This window comes from Triticum aestivum, chromosome 1B, assembly GCF_018294505.1.
Source record: "Triticum aestivum cultivar Chinese Spring chromosome 1B, IWGSC CS RefSeq v2.1, whole genome shotgun sequence".
Taxonomy (NCBI): domain Eukaryota; kingdom Viridiplantae; phylum Streptophyta; class Magnoliopsida; order Poales; family Poaceae; genus Triticum; species Triticum aestivum.
This window is the reverse complement of record NC_057795.1, coordinates 344,212,901-344,234,946: the sequence shown is the minus strand read 5'-3', so window position 1 is coordinate 344,234,946 and position 22,046 is coordinate 344,212,901. Positions and strand designations below refer to the sequence as shown.

Here is a 22,046-nt window from a genome sequence, read left to right as displayed (position 1 = left end):
TTGGCATTGAACTTTCGTTGAAAACCAACACCTTGATTCTTCCGGTGCCTTCCTTGCTTGCGTACAATATCCTCGAATTGCTTACTTCCGGCAAGGCTCTTGTAAACACATTTCTCTATAATTCCCTTCAATAAGCTATTTTCTAGATCAAGTGTAACTTGGCTAAGAGAATCATTAGTGGAATTAAGAGAACTACTAGAAGCAACAACATTGGATTTAGCATGATTATTGTTACTACTAGAAGAAGAATCTTTCTTGTTCTTGTTACTAGGCTTGACTTGTGGCATGTAAGTAGATAAGACTAAACGCTTGGCAGTGTAAGAAGAACTTTTCTTGCGAAGATCATCATTGATTGCCTTTAAAAACTCATGCTCTTGCTCAAGGTTGAGCTTTTCAAAGCGTAACTTCTCATGAGTCTTTAAAAGTTCTCGATGATCTTCCAAGATAGTTTCATGAGCTAACTTAAGAGTGTTTAGTTCTTTAGTTAGGCGCTCAATCTTCTCCTTATCATTGTCATTCATTTTATCTTGATTAGCATGATTATTTGATGTTTCATCATATTATTCATCACTAGAGTTGTCAACAAGTAAATCATCATCACCTAACAGGTCATCTTCATCACTATTGAAATCAACATACTCGGGTGTGGTACCTTTGGGCCTTTAGCCATGAAGCATCTTCCAATTCCTTCATTTGGTAATATGTCGTAGGAGTTGGTTGACACAAGTGCTAGACCGGCAACACCTTCATCTTGAGTATATTCGGAGTCGGAGTGATAGCTTCTCTCGGAGTGATTGTCGGAGTCGGAGCCGGATACCCATTCACCAACATGAGCTTGATGTCTTTGTTTTGTGTAGATCTTTGATGATTTGTCCTTCCTTTCCGAATCCTTGCTTCTCCGGGATGTTCTTCGTTCATAACGATCATCTCTACTCCTTCTTTCTCTTGATGGTGATTCTTCTCTTCTACTCCTTCTTTTTGGAGAATCTTCTCTTCTTTTGTAGGGAGCCGTACACTCATTGGAATAGTGTTCGGGTCTTCAACAATTGTAGCAATTACGCTCATGACTAGAAGATCTTTTGTCATTGTAGGACCTTAACTTGGAACTTCTTTCCTTGCTTCTACTCTTGTAGAACTTGTTGAAGTTCTTCACCATTAGGCTCAATTATTCATTGAAGGTTTATTTCTCACTTGATGATGTGGGAGCTTCACATGAGGCTTTCTAAGCATCATTTGACTTGTTGTGGAGCTCTTCCTTATCCTTGAGTGACATCTCATGAGCAACAATTCTTCCAATGAATTCCGTTGGCTTGAGATCTTTGTAATTGGGCATCATTTGGATCAATGTGCACACGGTATCATATTTTCCATCCAAGGCTCTTAGGATCTTCTTGATGATGAATTTATCGGTCATCTCTTCACTTCCTAAGCCGGCAATCTCATTTGTTATGAGAGCAAGCCCAGAGTGCATTTCAGCGACGCCTTCACCATCCTTCATTTTGAACTTGTCAAGTTGACTTTGAAGCACATCCAATTTGGATTCCTTGACAGAATCGGTACCTTCGTGCATGTCAATCAAAGTATCACAAATTTCCTTTGCATTCTCAAGATGGCTAATTTTGTTGAATTCTTCGGGGCACAATCCGTTGAAGAGAATATCACAAGCTTGAGCATTGTATTGCAGCATCTTCAACTCTTCCGCGGTAGCTTCACGGTTCGGTTCTCTCCCATCAAAGAATTCACCCTCCAAGCCAATACACACAATAGCCCAAACGGCAGGGTTATGTCCAAGAATATGCATTTCCATCTTATGCTTCCAACTAGCAAAATTTGTACCATCAAAGTAAGGACCTCTACGGTGGTAATTTCCCTCTCTAGACGCTATACTCTCCTAGGTTGTGAAACCAAGGCTATGACCACCAAAAGCTATGGAAATCAAAGCAAATGGAGACCAAAGCTCTGATACCACTTGTAGGATCGAAAGTATGTCTAGAGGGGGGGTGATTAGACTACTTGACCAAATAAAAATTTAGCCTTTTCCCAATTTTAGTTCTTGGCAGATTTTAGCAACTTAGCACAAGTCAAGCAATCAACCTACACATGCAATTCTAAGAGTATAGCAGCAAAATGTAAAACAATTGCATATGAAGGTAAAGGGAGGAGTTTGAGGAGGTAAACGCAATGTTGACATGGAGATTTTTTATCCGTGGTTCCGATAGGTGGTGCTATCATACATACACGTTGATGGAGACTTCAATCCACGAAGGGTAACGGTTGCGCGAGTCCATGGAGGGCTCCACCCATGAGGGGTCCACGAAGAAGCAACCTTGTCTATCCCACCATGGTCGTCGCCCATGAAGGACTTGCCTCACTAGGGTAGATCTTCACGAAATAGGCGATCTCCTTGCCCTTACAAACTCCTTGGTTCAACTCCACAATCTTGACGGAGGCTCCCAAGTGACACCTAGCCAATCTAGGAGACACCACTCTCCAAGAAGTAACAAATGGTGTGTTGATGATGAACTCCTTGCTCTTGTGCTTCAAATGATAGTCTCACCAACACTCAACTCTCTCTTATAGGATTTGGATTTGGTGGAAAGAAGATTTGAGTGGAAAGCAACTTGGGGAAGGCTAGAGATCAAGATTTATGTGCTAGGAATGGAATATCTTGACCTCAACACAAGTGTAGGTAGTTCTCTCTCAGAAAATGTATGTTGGAAGTGTAGGCATGTTCTGATGGCTCTCTCCACGAATGAAGAGTGGGTGGAGGGGTATATATAGCCTCCATACAAAATCTAACGCTACACACAACTTACCAAACTCGGTGGGACCGAATCGTGAAACTCGGTCAGACCGATTTAGTTCATAATGTGACCGTTAGGCATTTTGGTGGGACCGACATATCAACTCGGTAGGGCCGATATCGTTAGGGTTAGGGCATAACGTAATCTCAGTGAGACCGATTACACAAACTCGGTGAGACCGATTTTGGTAATAGACAAACAGAGAGTTGGTCAGGCAAACTCGGTGGGACCGATTCGCTCATCACGGTTGGACCAAAACGTTACGAAAGGGAAACAGTGAGTTTGCACTGCAATCTCTGTGGGACCGATCGCTCATCTCGGTTTGACCGAAACGTTATGAAGGGAAACAGAGAGATTACAATCCCATCTCGGTGAGACCGAGATCCCTATCGGTGAGACCGAAAAGACTAGGGTTTCTGGCAATGGCTATGTCAACTGAACTCGGTGGCGCCGGATAGAAAGTTTCAGTAAGGCTGAGTTTGACTTTTGGTTTGGGACATATGTGGATGTGAGAAAGTAGTTGAGGGTTTTTGGAGCATATCACTAAGCACTTTGAGCAAGAAACTCATTAAGCAACACCTTACCCCCTCTTTATAGTATTGGATTTTCCTATGGACTCAATGTGATCTTAGATCACTAAAATGAAAAATGTAGAGTCTTGTGCTTTGAGATTGAGCCAATCATTTTGCCCTTAGCATTTTGAGGGGTCCATGTTTCTCATCTTCCTGAAATATTTATCCTGAAATAGCATTAGCTCAATGAGCTATATGTTGTTAGGAATTACCAAAACCACCGAGGGATAGTTGCACTTTCAGTAGGTCCAGTTGGTCTTCCCCTGCGGCGCCACATCGACGAAGGGTGGCAGGTTGATGTAGTCAGCGCCGAGGTTGCTGACGTAGAAGGAGTTCTGCCACTTCTTGGCAGAATCCTCTAGCGGCATATTGGGGCATCTCCCGCGCGTCTGCGTCGAGACGACAACGGCCCCACAGGCAGACATGGCTTAGAGCCCCGGCCCCTGCTGTTTCAGAAAGAAGAGGCGCAACCAGAGATCGATGGTGGGCTTGACGCCCAGGTACCCCTCACACGGGGAGATGAACCCAAAAAGCTGCAAGATGGCGTTGGCGCCCAGATGGTGCGATTGGAGCCCGAAGAACTCCAGAAATGTGCGGAAGAAATCGCTCGCAGGGAGTCCAGACCCGTGTTTGAAGTGCGTGAAGAAGACCATGTACTCGGTCTCCTCTGGCCGCGGCTCCCGCTCGCCGTCTGGCAAGCGCACGACCACCACCGTCTCCGGCGGCAGCCGTCGCGTGTTGCACAAGTACTAGACGTCCTCCGGGCTGATGGTGGATCCCATCCACGAGCCTGACGGTAGCGCCATCGCGGTGTGAAGTGCGACGAAGATGAGAAGAAAGATTGGCAATGAAGTCTCGCCCAAGAAGAGAGAACGGCAGAACTGCGCGGCGGTCGGCGGTCGCAACGACAAGGGCGAGAAAAGGTTGGAGATGGGGGGCGCAAGTGAGAATAATCCCCGTCGCCCCCTCCTCCCAATTTATAAGCTGCAACCTAGGCGTGGGGAAGTGGGATCGTTTGCACTCGCCCTACCACTTCCCCGCAATAAGTGCGCATGTACCTCGTGCAATAACTGTCTTGAGAATGGTAACCGACCCACGGACACCGCAATAAATCCGCACGCGTGGGCCAAGGGCGCACAGTGGTGGGCCCCAGCCCGTCTCCCCGTCCTGTCGCCTGTGTGGCCTGTCAGGCCCCTTCAGCTCCTGAGCGCCACATGACGCCCGCGCCGAACCCAAGAGATTACCCTAAGATTCGACGGACTCCTCGGTTTCCTGCCCGTGTCGGGGCGCCGTGATCCAGCTTCTGAAAGCCGGCACACAGTGAGTGTTGCCGGACCCGGCGGTCCCAAGCTCCAACAACAGCCGCCTTCTCGGGGGGAAACTGCAAATGCCCTCCTGCCTGTAGCCGGCGGACCTTCACAGCTTCGGGGACTACTGTCGGTGGGATGAACCCCGGGCAGGCAATGGAACCCGGATCGTTTTCAAAAACATTGGGGCTGGCATCGCCCCTCAATCCAGCTCGCACTTGGCCGGGTTCCTCAACCCGGTCGAGTCCCTCAACCCGGCCTAACTCTTTGAACCGGCCAAGATATCAACCCGGCCCTGACAGCTGGCACAAGCCGGCAGAACCCGGTGCACCAAGACTTCCCCAACAAGCCGACTCCCCCGTGGTGTGTTCCTCAACCCAGCCACGGGGTCAGCTTCCGTCCCATCCAAGGCATGCGATGGGATGAGTCTCCATTAAGGGGATGAGCATGGCCACAGTGCCCCACCAACTCCTCTGACCGGCAGAGGCATGGCAACAGTGCCCCACCTACCCTGCTGACCGAGGCCGGCGTGGCTATAGCGCACCCATCGTCACGGCTGACACCAACAGATGGCGACCTAGCGGTGTGCCACTGTAGCAGACTCGACCCAGCCACTCCGTGATGATCGACAAGACGACGAACAGTGCCCTCTGGCACACAGGGCCCGTGCCCTGCGATCCCTGACACCTGACGGGTCCCAGCACCGGCTTCCCGGACGATGACAACCCGGCCCCACGACCTTGTATCTTTACCATTGTAACCCTTGGGGGTTGACCTATAACCCCCCCCCCCCCCAGGAGCCCTCATGTACATGGGCAGAGACGCACTTATTCAGGCCACACACACCAGGGAAGGGAGCAGCCTAAGCCTTGGCTAGTCTTCCTCCTTCCTTCAGGCAGCTCAAGGAGCAACTCTGTACTGTTACATATAAACCACACTCGGCGGGACTAGGGGTGTTATGTCTCCGAAGAGCCCCGAACCTGGGTATGTCTTGCGTCCCTCGCTCGCTCATGCCGACCTGGACTCTGGAGCCCACCAGTGCCCTCGAGCCTCCTCCTCTCTTTAGCCATCCTTTGGCATCTGCCGTGCGCCCACCACAACAATTTTCAAAAGAATTCCCATCCCCAAGTGGAAAATGGTTCGAGCGGCTACGCCCGACTCGCTCTCTTCTGCCTCTCCTCGTGAATCGTGAGCGCAGCTGCTTGCCGAACAATTTTTTCTAGCGCTATTTTTTACAAGGAGCAGCATTTTGGGTGGAGGAGCGGGAGTTGAGGATTCAGAAGAGCAGGACCATTTCCAAACAGGCTCTTAGTCACATCCAAATGCTACCTGCAAATTTTGAAACAAAAAGGTTAAGCATTTTGGCCTATGCAAAAAACAAATTGAAGATCAAATGTCACCCCAATTTTGTTTTTTCACCGACAAAACACTGTTGCTCTGTTTTGCGTGAAATTTGTCAAGCATGTTTGCTACACTAACATGAACATCTACAAAAAAATCAGAATTTTTTTATTTTTTTACAATTTTTTGAATTTACTGTTCACCCAGGAGCATATGGAGCATATGCACCCGGGAGCCAAAACGTCCCTCCCGATGACAATCAAGTAATTCTCCCAAAGGAGGAGATTCAATAGTAATAACATGAGCAGTAGCAACAATATCAATAGTTTCATCATGAATACCATTAATAACATGTGATATTTCAGAGTGTGTTTTATTGGTGTGTACAAGTGATGGTGGTGTCACAAGTCGATTAAAAATATTATGTGAATCATAAGCAGTTTAGTACTCCGAGCAGTACCTCTTTTTGTAGTGGATGGAACAATTGTTGGCGTGGGTTTTGGATTTTCCCCATGATGGGTAATAATTGCAACAACCTAATGAATGCCAAGCAGACCTATAAATAGGTCTATGCCCCCTCCCCAACAATGGTGCTAAAAATAGTTTTAATAACCCACCAGTTTAGGTGAATGCAACAGTCTTCGATGAGAAGTATAAAGCCAAATCTATTGATTCGATACAAGGGAGCCAAAAAATATTTATAAGCTTTAGAAGTTGAGTTCTCAATTCAACCACATCTGAAACAAAATACTTGCTTGCGGAAATTATTAGTAGCAAATGTATGGTGCATATGGTAGCAAAGTAACACACCAACAGAAAAAAAACTCGGTGGTGGCCAGGTACAAAGTAACTTAAAAAAGCAATTCGTAGTATTGAACATAGGCATGGGATGGATATTGGGATGTTGCATGGATGATTTTTAAAATGTAATAAGATAATTAACAAGGATACATCCACTAGCTCATGTTCTTGAATTATCGTAGGCATGTATTCGTATGTTGAGAGACATGTATATTTTAAGAACTTGCCTCTCATCTACAGTTAACCCCCTTGCTTTGGGTCCTTAAAGGAACTATGGGTTATTAAGGTGACCTTGCGCATCAACCGAAACTATGCATCAACACTATGAATACATGTTATCCTCAAATTATAGCTATCCCCATCGATATCCCGGTCCCTCACACATGAGGTCTCGGATCATGTGCATATGACTTGCAAGTACAACCATATAAAATGCATCAAAGACACAATTGGTTCATATCTGAAATCATATTACCTGAGCCCTGGTAATGAGCATTGGGCATAACAAAGTCATAGCAACATCATTTCTCAGAAAATCATTACACTAGGGATCATTTCCCAATCAATCTAATGTCTAGTACATAATCAATCTCATCCAATTCTCATCCATCCCATGTGCCTACAACAGGTTACACACACACACAGTTTGGGAGCACATGATGACGATTTTGGAGAAGGGGTTGACGATGTGGATGGTGAAGTCTCCCCCCTCTCCAAAGGCAAGACCCTATCTCCAGTAGCCATCTGGGGTGAAGAATAATGGTGTTCGTGCTTCCACCTCACAAAAGAATTCAACGATAAATCTGAGGAGCGTGTTAGGATAATATAAAGCCGGGGGAACCGAGGGCCATCAAGGGACGCCCGCACCATAGGCACCATGTGTAGGCCCTTAGGGATGTGCGTGCCTAGGGTGTGCCTCCCCTTGGCCCAAGTCTAGTCCATTCCGTATTTCTTTTTATTTTTCCCGAACACTTTCCTGCACAAAAAGATTATAGCATTGACATTTTGTTGAAAACAACCTCAGCCTCGATTAGTTTTTATTCACTAGAGGAAGTTTTGGTTCCAAAAACCAATCACAAATGTTTGAAAATTAGATACGTTTGAGCCATATCTCCAACCAAACTTGATCGTACTTTAGGGACTGCAAGAGGAGACCAATATCTACACCCTCACCAAGAAAATTTGAATCCCCCTTGATCCTAAGTGGATCTTGTTCTTATTGAAGTTGCTGGGCACTCCTAGACAGTTGGACTCCTTACATAAGCTTCCTTGTTGTGGTGTGCTCCAGAGAAGTTTGTAAAGATATGGTGGGCGCCTTCAAGTCCAACCACGAGTTTTTCAAGTCTCATTCCGTTTGGGTCACTCAAAGGAGAATAGGGCGAGCGATTGGTGGGATTCAGAAAGCTTTGGCACCTGCACCTGTCCAAAGTAAATTAGCACTCCCCAAGAGTGTGAACTTGGGGATATATCATCTTCTCCAACTTGTGGTTAATTCTTTTCCACACTTTTTTTTACTCCGTGTTAGTGCTTGCTAGCTAACTTTTTGCCATTGTCTATCTTGTTGTTTGCTTGCTTGTTGCACCATATACTTTGTTCTCATTGTAGACTACACATCAAGAGAACATACTTTACCCACACTATCTGAATTTGCGTAGAAAAACTTCAAAAAATTAGAATCTCCTATTCATCCGCCCTCTAGTCGGCCCTTTGATCCTTCACTTTGGCAAATAGATCAAGAGTTGTTGTCACAGCCCTAGCTTAGCCTTTGCTTGTCCTTGCATGATCATCATGTCATCGTGTCTAAATTTCATTTAACTATGAAATGGGGATTCTCAAACCCTAGCACCAAATGAATTTGACTAGGGTTAAAATAAAATCTTTTTCATTGAACTCAAAATGCCCTTTAAAAATGTTCAACATTTCTGGATTGAGGTGGAAGCATCTACCAAAGATGGTTTACATTTTTGCAGGACATATTTGGGCTTTGAATTAATTCAAACATATTTGAATTGGAGCTATTTAAATGCTATATATATTTTAGGTGCTCCAAAAATGTTTGAAATTGTTATGGGTCACTCGAATAACTCAGACAACACCCCTAACTATTTCCAGGATTATATAAAATGATTTAGTATTTTACTAAATCAAAACAAAACAGAATAAATAGAAAGCAGAAACAATTTAAATTAGAAAACAGAGAGAGAGAGAGTTACCTATGCCGGCCTACCTGTTCTGGCACTGTAGCGGCCCAGCCCATCGAGGGCAGAGCCGTCTTCTTCCTCCTGCCAGTAGGCAGAGGGGAAGCATGGCGAGCGCGCGCGCATTCCCTGCCATCTCCTGCTTCGCGCTGGAGGCTCATCCTCCTCCCTGTCCCCGCGCCTGGAGACGCCCTCGACCCCCTTTGTCCTTCCCCCCTTCCCTGGCCCTCTCCTCTCCTCCATCGCTCATCCCTGAGCTCGGCCGGTAGCAGCCATGGCCGCCCCCGTCGTCCTCGCAGCCACCAGCCACCCCTCGCCACCCAAATGTACCCCCGAGCTTTGCCCCCATGCTCACTTCTCCCCGCCGAAGCCCACGTCCTCAGAAGCGCAGCAACATCACCATCGGGCTCCTCCTCATCCTTGGATGCCGATGACCACCGCCGTTGATTTGCTCCGTCCAGTGCGCCCCCGTCTTCGCCGTCGCCTCTGCTGGAACCGCCGTGAGCCACTGCACCTTCTCCCTCTCTCTTCCGCGCGAAACCGCCCTCCAGTGAAGTTCCCCACTGTGGTTAAGCTTTGGCCGCCGCTGTAGCCCGCCGCCGGTGTTGTTTCCGGCCACCCCGCGGCCTCTTGTCCGGTCCAATAGATGCGGGCGAGCAGGAGCTCCTCGCACATGCCCTCGGCGCGTCCAGCCGATGCCGCAGCGCGACTCCAGCGTGTCTCCGCCGCGTCGAAAGGTCGCCGGCGGCCTCTTCCCAGCTGTGCTGACGTGGCTGGCTTAGTTAGCCACAAATCACCGCCCCGTACCACTGACAGTGGGCCCCACATGCTAATTAAACCCGAGCAGTTTTAGTTTAGGTTTAGTTAATTGGTTTAGCCACTATGCAGCTGACATATGGGTCCCACGCGTCAGGTTTGACCGTGGCTGACCGTGTTGACCTGCTGATGTCAGCATGACGTAGTGCTGACGTCATAATGCTTTTCTAGCGTTTTTTATTAAACCAGGAAATTCCAAAAAATGCCCAGAACTTGTAAAATTCATAGAAATTCAACGTAACTCCAAATGAAAAGATTTATATATGAAAAATGATCAGAAAAATCCAATCTATCCATCTGTAATGTTTTCATGCATGTTAGAACAACTTATAGCTTCTGTTTAGTACAAATCATATGAATGGCATTTGGATATCCACATATGGAGTTTGAATTTGAATCTTGGATTCAAACCAGCTTCATCTAACCTGTTGCTAGTTGCATTAGCCCAAATCACAGCATATTAACATGTCATGATCATGCATCATATTGTGCATTGCATTGATTGTGTTATTCCTTGTTTGCTGGTATTTGTCCCCTCTCAGTAGACGACGTTCCGACGATGAGTTCGATGACACCGATGAAGAACTATACTATCTTCAGAAGTGCCAGGCAAGCAAAAAACCCCTTGTTCATTCCAATACAATCCCACTCTCTCGCTCCTGCTCTCTTTTACTGCATTAGGACAACAACGATTCAACTGTTACATGCTGCGGTAGTTGAACCCCTTTCCTCTGCATGACCTGCCATTGCCACAGTAACTAGATGAAACCCACTAGCATGAGTAGGAGTTGTTTGAGCCCTGATATGCCTACTCATTCATGCTTGTTTGTTATGCCTGCTACTGCTTAGAGTTGAGTCAGGTCTGATTCATCGGTGATGAATTGGAGTGTGGTGAACATGTCCTACTGTTGAGAGCTAAGTGTGTGAACACGATTTGGTAAAGGTAGCGGTGAGAGGCCATGTAGGAGTACATGGTGGTTGTCTCATTGAAACCGTCCTCAGGAACTGAGTTCTGTGTTTGTGATCCATGAACAACTACTACCACACATTGTAATGCTTAAGTGCCCCTCTTGACTTATTAATCAACTCGATATTTGTCCAGGAGTTGCAACTAGTTTCTGGTGTTTGTAGGTAGTGCTAGTAGTCTACCAGGTGGCACCCGGTACAGGTGGGCTTGGGACAGACTAGGCGCAGTGGCACGGTGTACCAATTGGCACCCGGATGGTGGGCTTGGGAACCCTGCTCACATCGTTTGGGGCCGTGAGCGACACCCCAGCCGGATCTCCTTGTGGATGGAACCCGAATAGGCGATAAATCTGGACTAAAGACTTGTGTGGTTAGTCAGGTCGTGGCCGACTCCCTCGCCAGGCTTCTGCTTGAAGGTTGCCGAGATACACGACGTGTACATGGTGGTAAGTGGAGAGAGCGTGTGTGAAGAAGTACACCCCTGCAGGGTTAACATCATCTATTCGAATAGTCGTGTCCGCGGACTTCTAGGTTGCCTGTACAATTCATAGACAAGTGAAAGTGGATACTCTAAAATGCGCAAGATAAGCGTGAGTGCTATGGGTGGCGTTCTCGTAGGGAGACGGGAGCGGATCCATAGTGGTGTATTGGTATGGTGAATATGTGGACTCGTGTGCGCCACCTCAAAAGAGTTACTTGCAATCGTAGTTCAGGATAGCCACCGAGTCAAAGCTGGCTTGCTGCAGTTAAACCCCACCATCCCCTTTGTTGATAATGATGCATATGTAGTTAGTTCTGATGTAAGTCTTGCTGGGTACATTTGTACTCACGTTTGCCTATTTTATGTTTTTGCAGAGACTTCCGTCTCACTAGTAGTTCCGCGTGGACTTCGACGTTTAGCTTGTTACCTCAGCTACGATCTTGTGCCCTCGGCAGGATCTGGTAGATAGTCAAGCTTCTCAGCGTTTTTCATTTATAGTTGTCTGTACTCAGACATGTTAAGCTTCCGCATGTGCTTTGACCTGTATGCTCTGAATGCTGGGTCATGAGACCCATGTTTGTAATATCTCGCTCCTCGGAGCCTAATGAATAAATACTTGAGTTGTAGAGTCATATTGTGATGCCATGTTGTATTTGCACATATCGGGCATATTGTGTGTATGTTATTGAAATGCTTGGTATGTGTGGGATCTGACTATCTAGTTGTTTATCCTTGGTAGTCTCTCTTATCGGAAAATGTCTCCTAGTGCTTCCATTGAGCCTTGGTAGCTTGCTACTGCTCTGGAACATTTAGGCTGACCGGCATGTGTCCTTCTTCGTTCCTGTGTCTGTCCCTTTCGGGAAATGTCACGTGGTGTCTACCGGAGTCCTGTTAGCCTGCTACATCCCCGGTTTACCGGAGTCCTGCAAGCCCAGCTGCTACAGCCCGGATTCACTCGCTGATGAACGACACATTCGTTGCTGGGTCATGTATGCATGTCCCTGTAAGTTAGTGCCACTTTGGGTTTACGACTAGACATGTCAGCCCGGGTTCCTTGTCATATGGATGCTAGCGACACTATCATATACGTGTGCCAAAAGGCGCAAACGGTCCCGGGCCTGGTAAGGCGACATCCGTGGGAATACCGTGCGTGAGGCCGCAAAGTGATATGAGGTGTTACATGCTAGATCGGTGTGGCATTGAGTCGGGGTCCTGACAGTTGTCTCCCTTACAAACCTAGGCATCAAAGAGGCATGACTTGTTGTGTGCAATGTCTAGAAGACGTGGACCACATCTTTTTCGAAGCCACCCCGCCAAAAGTGTTCTCGTTTTTGGCTACGATGGGCAAGTGCCTGGCGACAGACAACCTTGCGAAGCGTGGATGGCCTCACGATCCACCATGCTCTCTATCGTTCCGCTCTAGACGTCGCCGCCCATATGCTGGCCTACTGCCCCTTCTCACAGGAATTTCGGATCGAGGTCCTACAACATTTCAAACTTCCCGACGCGCCCTCCCCGTCACTAGTTGTACTCCCCTCTTGGACTTGTGGCAGGCGGGTTGCGTCGCCATGCCCAAAGTTCACTGTATGCGTGGTGTGGAACTCTCTTGTGCAATTGGTTTGGTGGGCAACTTGAAAGAGAGGAACGAAGGGATCTTCCAAAGCATGGATTCAGCCATCAACCAAGTGGCCTCGCAGTTCATCACAAGATGAATGATTGCCACGCCATCGATCTTTCAAAGATCCGGTCCCTAATAAACCGACCGCTGGAACTTGACTAGCAGTGATGGTGTTTTCATTTTGTTGGGGTCCCACTTGCATTCATGCTGACGCCATACCTCTTATTCGAGATTAATGAATAGTTGTGTTGTTAGCATTTACGACAAAAAAGTACCAAGTTTAAAAGGACAAATCCTTAAGGTTCCATAGTTAAGTGTGACAATTATCAATTTCAAAGTATATAGTGGCATATCATTGAAGTCTCATGTATGGAGGAGGTAAAGGCCAAGTTCCTCGTCCCATTTGGAACACATGAACTCAAGACGTAGGAACAAGAAAAAGCAGAAACTGAAATGACATGAATCTCGTATTCCTACATGAACTAAAGCTACATGAAAACTGCAAAACTATCTTCTGGATGTCACTCGGGAGAAACACAAAAATTGTAGACACAAAGAGATGAAAACATGAGGGAGGACTTTAGGTTTTTTTCTCCCGAAAACTTCATATGGTATGGCCCATTCTAGAGAAAAATATACTTTTCGTCTCTCAACTCTTGACAGAGTCTAGATTTGGTCTTTCAACTCTGAAACCGGACAACTTGCACCCCAAACCACTAAAACCGGACAAGGTTCGTCCCTCGACACGTTTTTGACCGGTTTTGGTGCTGACTTTTGCCGGTTTTGACCGTGTTTTGACTCAGATTCGCGTACTTTCTTCAAATCCATTTATTGTATTCAGGTCTGCATACCATTTTCAAGTTCAAGTGTTTTTTTTTTCAAATCCACGTACTTTCTATAGAAGTTCATGAATTTGAAAAAGTAAACGAATTTGAAAGCAATGCACGAACATGAAAAAAGTACGCAGATTTGAGAAAAATACGCGAACTAGAAAAAAGTATGCGAATTTGGAAAATTATGTGAACTTGAAAAAGTACGTGGATTTGAAAATAGTGCGGATTTTAAAAAGGTATCCGAATTTGAATTTTTTACGCAAACGTGAAAAGTATAGAGATTTGGAAAAACAACATGAATTTCAAAAGATTCACAAATTTGAAAGATATACACGTATTTAAGTCAGCACCGGTCAAAACCGGGGTGACCCAGCACCAAAACCGCTCAAAACCAAGACCAGGGATGAATCTTGTCCGGTTTTAGTAGTTGTGGGTGTAAGTTGTCCAATTTCAAAGATGAGGAACCAAATTTAGACTCCGTCAAAAGTTGAGGGACAAAAATTATGCTTTTCTCCCTATTCTATGGGAATTTCAAGAAATTTAGGTTAGTAATTTCGTTGTCAAAACGGCACCAAATGAAAATTTTCATAGAAATCCCATCATTCAAAATTCCTAGATTTTTGATTTGTTCAAAACAGAACCTAGTGTTTTTCGAAGGAAAAAGAAAATAGGGCAGCCAAACTAAGAGAGAATTCCTTATTTGGCCCTTTCTTAAAATTTGGTTCCCTTTTTGGCCCAAAAAACTTCATTTTTCCCTTTTTGACACTTAAACTTCATTTTGTTCCCTACGTGACACTTTCATTCATTTTTTCATCCGACGGTGTTAGCTATGACGTACAAAGACAATTTTACCCCTGGTGGTAATACATGTCACCAAGAAAGGGAAGAGAAGGAGCGTGAATATAAATGTATGAAAGTGTTGCGCGTTGGAGATTCCACGTTCAAATATTCATATGCACCAGTGCCCGACCAGTCGCGTTGCACAACTCGATCCGCGAGAGCGCGGCACTCAGGGCGTGTTTGGATCCCATGCCCACACACCTAGCTAGGCAAGGCTAGCCTTGCCAACGAAGGCTAGCCAAATCGGCTCGCTCAAGCAAATGAGGAAAAAGCTGAAAACTGCAGGCAACGAGACAAGCTGGCCGAGGAACCAAACCCTCTGCTTTTTGCTTCGCGAGGGCAAGCGCTTGCCCAGGAACCAAACGTGCCCCAGTTGCTCACGCACGAGTAGGTACAAGCTAGCACAAGAAGCATGCAAGCCCTTGATTGATTTCGCCTGAACAGTGAACGCACGTCTAGCCGGCACCTCACATGCGTACGCGAATCAGTAAAAGCTAGCTCTTAATCGTTCGGATCAATTCGATCTCGGCGGAATACTTTCGTAACTATCCTGCTGATTCATGTATATACATGGTATTGAGGAGATATTTTTTGGAACGATTCGGTGGAGACATTTTACTCGATTGTGGCGTGAGCTTGTGCAGCAAATTGAGGCGCGAACACAGCTCAGGGACATCATCCATCGAGGTCTAAACTATCACCCGCATGATTAATCTGCACAAATTATACACTACAGCCTACAGTAGAAGCTGAATGGGTAGTTATTATTCCACTCATCCTATTATTTTTAATCCCCCGCAATTTTTTTGATGATTAGTCATATAGTACTTTTTTTTATTTATCCAACCACGACAAAATATATCATATTACCTCTTTGTTTGCATGTGAATAATCTGGTTACATACTACACTAGAGGTAAAAGTGTCTTTTTACGTCAGACTTAACACCGTTATTAACCAAATCTGACGGAAGTGTCACATAGGAAACAAAATAAAGTTTAAGTGTCAAAAAGAAAAAAAAATAGTTTTTTGGACCAAAATGGAAAGCAAAATTTAAAAAAGGGCCAAATAAGGAATTCCTCCCAAACTAAACTAGCCCTCGAATGGCCACTCCTACTTGTCAGGATTGGATTTGGGATTCGTGGAGCAGACCACGCGCGCGCTCTCTCTGCCCTCCACCGCGCTTCGCTCCCGCCGGGCCGCACATGGCGACGGCCACCGCCTCCACGTCGCTCCGCCCGCCGCCGTCCCCGTTCCCGCCCCGGCTTGCGGTTGCGCCCTCTTCATCTCGCGCCTCTGTTCTTCTCCTTCCCCAGCGAGCTCAAGGGTTCTCTGACCGTTTGCTTTCTTCCTTTAATCCATTCTGTACTGGCTAGGGGTCGCTGCGCCAATGGTGCTGGGGGATGCCTACGCATTCCTCTCGGAGGAGAGCCTTCCACGCGCATCCGCGGAAGAGGTTCGTGCTGTGCGCTTGCTCTCTGTTTTCTTTCAGTTTGGTTCTCTTGTGTATACTGGATGCTTTCCTGTTTGAAGGAACGACATTTTGTCTAAACTGGTTTAACTTATTTCTCTAATTACAAAAGGACAGTTCATGTTACCTGCTTAGCTGAAATTGTATGGGATTGGGAGATACATCATACATGAGTTGGGGAAATTTTTGTACTGTGCACAGTTTCCAATTTGTAGTGGTAATAGCATTGTTTACATTCACTAAATGTGAGTGTGGAAATTTAACTAGATGGGCCCTACAGCGCTAAACAGGTTAGCAAGCATGACCAATGCTAGAAAGTCATAATATTTTTGCTAGTGATGAAAACTTCTGGTTCTTGTATAAGTATTTTCATTCTATGTTTGTTCATGAACTCTGATACTACCATATACTCCCTCTGTCTCAAAATATAATTAGTGTCAAAAAACGTCTTACATTTTGAGACAGAGGGAGTACATGTGAGTCATTATGTGATTTTGCTTTCGAACGTTTTATTTTTCTATTAGAGATTGCATGGGACTAGATGGTGTGACGTGGAATTCATATTGTTCGGTAAAAACTTATGATTTCAATACAAAACAGGAACACTTTGTTATGCGCAGCCGTTAAAGGCCCTGAAGAATCCTTCAAGAAGACCATTGAAATGGATAGGCTGATTGATATGCTTAGAGATGCAAATCCCAGAGAGGTAACCATGCTGCATATCTTCAGTTTTACTGATCTTTCTTGTCACAAGAGGCTACAATTCCTTTCCCTATATTTCAGTGTTGAACTATATTTGTTGTATATCATCAGTTCATTCAATATGTAAATCTTTGGCTCATATGTGCTTCGAGTATCCTCCCCTTGCTTATTTCATAATTGGTAGAACCAAGCTTGGCATTGGTTGGTTAGTGACATTTGATTAGCTACTTAAAGTATAGCAGATCCTTATGAGCTATCAAATTTGCCTTTTTTGTGTGTATATGTTGAGAGTGTTCGAAGTGTGCCCAAATACGCGGCTAGATTTTATTAGTATGCCTAGTATATTTCAGGTATGATATGATTTGTAAAGTTGACAAATCTTTGAGTGTATTAATTTTATCGTTTTACATAAAAGTACCAGATGAAGAACTAATGTACCTTCTTACATGCAAACAGCTTGATCTAATAGTGGTTGAAAATATTCTAGCGTTCAGTGAGGGTTTCTGGGTTCGGCTGGCTGCTCGGATTGATCTATGCAAATCGGATGATGATAAAGTATGGTTGCACATCTGGATTTATTTCTACTAATTGCGGTTATTGTCTTTTTTATCATCAATTTTCTCACTTTTTATAGCATCCATCTCCCATTTGTTTTTTAGAAAGATTATGAAGAACTGGCAGAGAATGTCATGAACATAGTTGACCGTGTCGTCCACAAGACTGATGTAAGAGCCATGTTCTTTCATGGATATCCTCATTTAAGTGCTACTGTCTGCCACTTGATGTGAATTCCTCAAGCCTTTGTATTTTTAATATGATTACTACGTGTTCCTTGCATGCTGCTAATTTAATCCCTATGATTCAGGAGAAGATTGAACAGTCAACTGATGTTCTGAAGGCAATTATTAGTCCTGTTATGAATGAAGGAGAAGATGGGATGTGGCCACCGAGAAATCCGGAGGCTCTCAAATTGATGGAAAAAGTAAAGCACAAATCTCTTGTTCTATACAGTAGTTGTTTTTCACATTATAATTGTCAAATGTGAAAATCAGTGCAAGAATATGGACATTTGTACTGCTTATATAATTTAATTTCAATCATGCTTTGCGCAAGTTTTTTTTTTAGAAATGGAGGAGGACCCCCGGCCTCTGCATCTGGATGATGCATGCAGCCATTTTATTAATTATTCACACAAGACCTTACAAAGTGATACAACAATAAGACTGAAGCCACCGTCTAGGCAACAAACTGTCTCTACTTCTATCCAATTGATGAAGGGATGTTGATAGTCTGGGCCTAATACCAAACAGACCTCGCAGCCCTAAACATCTAAGACCTGAGGTCCCAACCAGGACATCTGCCGGGTATGGGCACCCACCAGTCCGGCGTGCTCCTCAACCAGGACGCCTGCCGGGTATGAGGCCGCCGCAGCCACCTGCCACCAATCCATCTTCAGAGCTGCACTGCTGCATCTACCTTGCCCGGTCTAGCTGCTGCCGACGCCACCACGACGCCAGACAGCGTCGACCTCCTGCGCATGTCCATCGCCACACATCCGACGCCAAGTCTCCGCTGCTCCATGCCGCCAAGAACCTCTGCCATGAATATGTAGAAAGAAACAGTGCTCCACCAAAGAAGCCAACCGTTGGTCCCTCGAGCCCGAGTGCATCTCCAAGAATGCCGCCCCCAAGGGGGTAACGACACATGAATGCCGCCGTCATCCGATCAACTGATCTAGGGTTCCCCCGGAGTATTGGGTGGGGTTGGGAGTTTCACCTCGATGATGCCTTCATGAAGGAAACGATGATAAGGGCATCGTCATCACCGGCTCTGGCCAACGACCGAATACCAGGTTTTCACCCGGATCCGTCCCAAGGAATCCGCCCGACAACCTGTGCACCGTCTCGACGGCCTTCAAAGCCCCAGATCTAGCCACCTAGATCCGGCAACCAACTGCAACAGCAGTGCCACCGTAGGAGCCCTGGCGCACCGGCCACTGCCAGAGTGTGCCACCACTAGAGCCTGGGAGGAGGGCTCCCACCCCCACCTCGCCAAACCGCGAGAGCCGCTGAGATGGATCCCGTGCGCTCGTCACCGTCTCTGATCCGAACCAATCCGCCATCAGATCGCCGTCACAGATCCGCCTTGGACAGGGACTGCACCACGCCATGCGGCCGCGGGAAGCCCGAGCTTCACCCGCCGCCACCATCCAGGGCCGCCGCCCCGGGATCCAGACAGAACATTGCCGCTGCCACCGGCCTTGTTCCGCCGCCGCCGACCGGCCGAGCCATCGGCCACTGCGACCTCCGTCGCCATGCTGCCGGCGTATCTGGGCGAGGATATCCACCCTCCCCGAGGGCACACGCCGCAGCCTCTTCACCGCGTACCAGATGAGATCGCACGGGAAGCCACCGCGGCCGCGTCCTCACCCCTGGCGGGATGCCGCGCACGTGCCGCCCCGCCGCCGGCGAAGGCCGCCGCCACGAGGAGACCCGCACGCAGCCGCCACACAGCTAGACGACGACCCATCTGCAGCCGCGCCATCGGGCCCGCCGCCGTCAAGATTGTCGCCGCCGCGCCGCCAGGATCCGCGCGCCCCGGCGCCTCCGCGCGGCTTGGCCGCTCCCGCAGGCCACGGACGCGAGGAGGGGTGAAGGCGCCCGCCGCCAGCCACCGCGGGGGGCTTTGCCCCGGCGGCTCTGGCCGGCGGCGGCGGGGAAGGGGAGGAGGGGGACGGCTAGCGGCAGGAGGTGGCGGCGCCGCCCGTGGCACCCGCGGGAGGGGCGACGCGGGCGCAAGTTTCTTTTATCAATTCCAAAAGAAGTACCTGCAGTTACTTTCTTGAAACTGAATTGTTTGGGCTCCAAAGATGTGTATGTTAAAATGTAATTTTAAGCCATACTAGTATTTTACCTTGTTCTCCATATTGTGCTCTGATTTTTAATGTCTTCTTGACATCCCCAGGAAATATCAAACAGAGAAAAAGAAGGACAGCTAGATGAGAGTTTTCTGTCAGAAGTTAATGCTCAGCTGAGGCAAGTAAGTGCTACTATTTTTGCTTTCTAGGTTTGAGTTGTTTTAAATTATTATATAACGTGGATTATTCTTGATATTAGTAATATTTACATGTGTTTAGGCTAAAGACGAAGTAGATAAGCCAGGGCTTCAAGTAATGCTTCAAAAGGTGTTGCAACTATATGCTTCCAACTTTCTCCGAAAGCGCAGTTACGCTTATAAAGGTAATCCTTTCTTTATGTCTTCCCAGCTACAAATATTGAGAAATAACTGCGTCTTTTGGTTGAGTCTTGAGTGCCTGTGTTGACATTCTCAGGGGGAGAGGTTGTAGTGCCTGAAAAGTTTCTTGAATCGATAATAGAGGGTATGAATTTTACCCAAGAGATTGTTTATATTGTGTCTATAATCAGTGCCTCTGATATGTTGAGTTTGTGCAATGCAGCTCCCGAAAATGACTGGAATAGGCTGTTGCTTGATGGACTTACAGTTGGAAAGGGAGATGTTTCACCTGAAGAATTTTACGCTGTTACCAAGAAGAGAATTGAGAGAATCTTGATTCGCACGGTAAGATTCATAACCTCCTGAGTTCTATGTAACTATTTTAACTTGTCAGTGCCTTGCCCTGAGCATCCCCTCACACAATTTTGTCTCTGTAATTTTTATTTTTATTTTTGACAGGAAGGAGGTTCTTATCAGCAACGGGTACTTGTCGAATATATAAAAGAGATACAAGCTAGAGCAGAGGAAATAGTGAACCGGCTTCAAGGCCCAGCTGTGTAACGTTTATGGTACATTTGTAGTTACTGAAAAAGGCTTTCGCCCTGCTTTATATATAAAGCACAATCCACAACAACACGGTACAAACGCACGCCACCAAAACACACGCACACACCCAAGGCAGGATACAAAGATGCTGAACGCAGCAACACCTCCCCTAGCACTACAATAGCCACCGGGGTCCGCCGCCGTGAACACGCCACTGCGATGAGATGAAGCCACATATGACGAACCGTGCGCTCCAAGGCGGCGCCTTCAGGAAGGAAACAACACCGGAGCGCCGCCACCGCCCGACCCGAGGGTCAGAGTTTCCCCTAGAGCAACACGACGGGCAATGAGAGCTGCGACGACGCCTTCAGGAAGGGAGCGAGATTCGCCGCCGCCGGTCCGTCCGAAGAAAGAGCGGGTTTTCACCCCGGCCAACACTCACTGCCACCGAACGCCACACCTCGGAAACCACACCGCCCCCACGGCCATAGTCACCGGGCAGCACTGAGCCACGGGCTCTGCCCTTGAGCACCGCGCAACCACCACCAGGGCCGTCGCCCCGGCATCCAAGGCCTAAACACCACCACACCCGAGACCCGCCGCTCCCCTAACCAAAGAGACTGAGCGCCCCCAAGCATCTGGCCTCCATCGACTCGTCCTGCTGCACCGTGCATGAGACGAGCTCGGTCCTGTCGCCGGGCGCGAGACGAGCGCGATCCTGCAGCCGTGCGCGAGACGGACTCGGTCCTGCTACCAGGCGGGAGAGGAGATCGGTCCTGCAGCCCGAGCGCGAGACGAGCGATGGACCAAAGCTGGGGACGAGCCAACCCTCCGACGAAGATTGCACCCGGGCACCGAGAGGGGGGACGACGGCCTGCACAAGCCGCTCACCGACGGGCCGACGACGAAGAAGTCCAGCCGCCGCCGTGAGACGGACCCGACCACCGCCAAGAGCCACCACCACGCCGTGACAGCCCCATCCACGCCGAGCACAGCCCGCGGCACCTGCCATCACCGGATCGGCTGGGGGCCGGCAGGCCCGCCACCACCAGAGAGCGCCGTAGCAGGGGCGGGCACCGGAGCCGGCCACCACCTGCAGCGAGCCAGGGCCCAGGCCACCCGCGCCGCCGCAGCGTCAGATCTGAGCCGCGCCCAAAGCCGCCGCCGCCGGGAGCAGAGAACGCCCAGCCCGCCCCAGCCACTCCACGCCGCCGCCTGCAGGCCGCGCCCCCATCGCCAGCCGCCGCCGCCGCGCCGCCGCGCCCTGAGCTCGCGCCGCGCCGCCGCCCAGCCCAGATGGCCCGCGCCATCCAGCGCCGCGCGGGGCGAGGAAGAGGCCCCGCCGCCGCCCGAGCTGGCCGGGCTTTGCCCGCCAGCACGCCGGGGCGGCGGCGAGGGGAGGGAGGAGCAAGGAGGACGGGCGAGCCCGCACGCTAGGGTTTCGCCCCCCGGCGGCGCTCGCAGGAGCGGCCAGGGGAGGGAGGGAGGGAGGTCACACCCCCTTTTGAGAGTCCACC

General features: G+C 48.0%; 1 protein-coding gene across 1 annotated transcript; it reads left to right on the top strand.

Moving 5' to 3' along the window:
- Positions 1–15,679: 15,679 nt before the first annotated feature.
- LOC123123040 (uncharacterized) lies at positions 15,680–20,617 on the top strand. The gene is made up of 11 exons (XM_044543461.1): positions 15,680–15,847; positions 15,953–16,032; positions 16,648–16,753; positions 17,206–17,304; positions 17,409–17,474; positions 17,615–17,731; positions 19,714–19,788; positions 19,886–19,988; positions 20,081–20,128; positions 20,207–20,328; positions 20,443–20,617. The coding sequence occupies exons 1-11, from the start codon at positions 15,680–15,682 to the stop codon at positions 20,542–20,544; spliced, it is 1,086 nt and encodes a 361-aa protein (XP_044399396.1). The 3' UTR covers positions 20,545–20,617.
- The last annotated feature ends 1,429 nt before the right edge of the window (positions 20,618–22,046 follow it).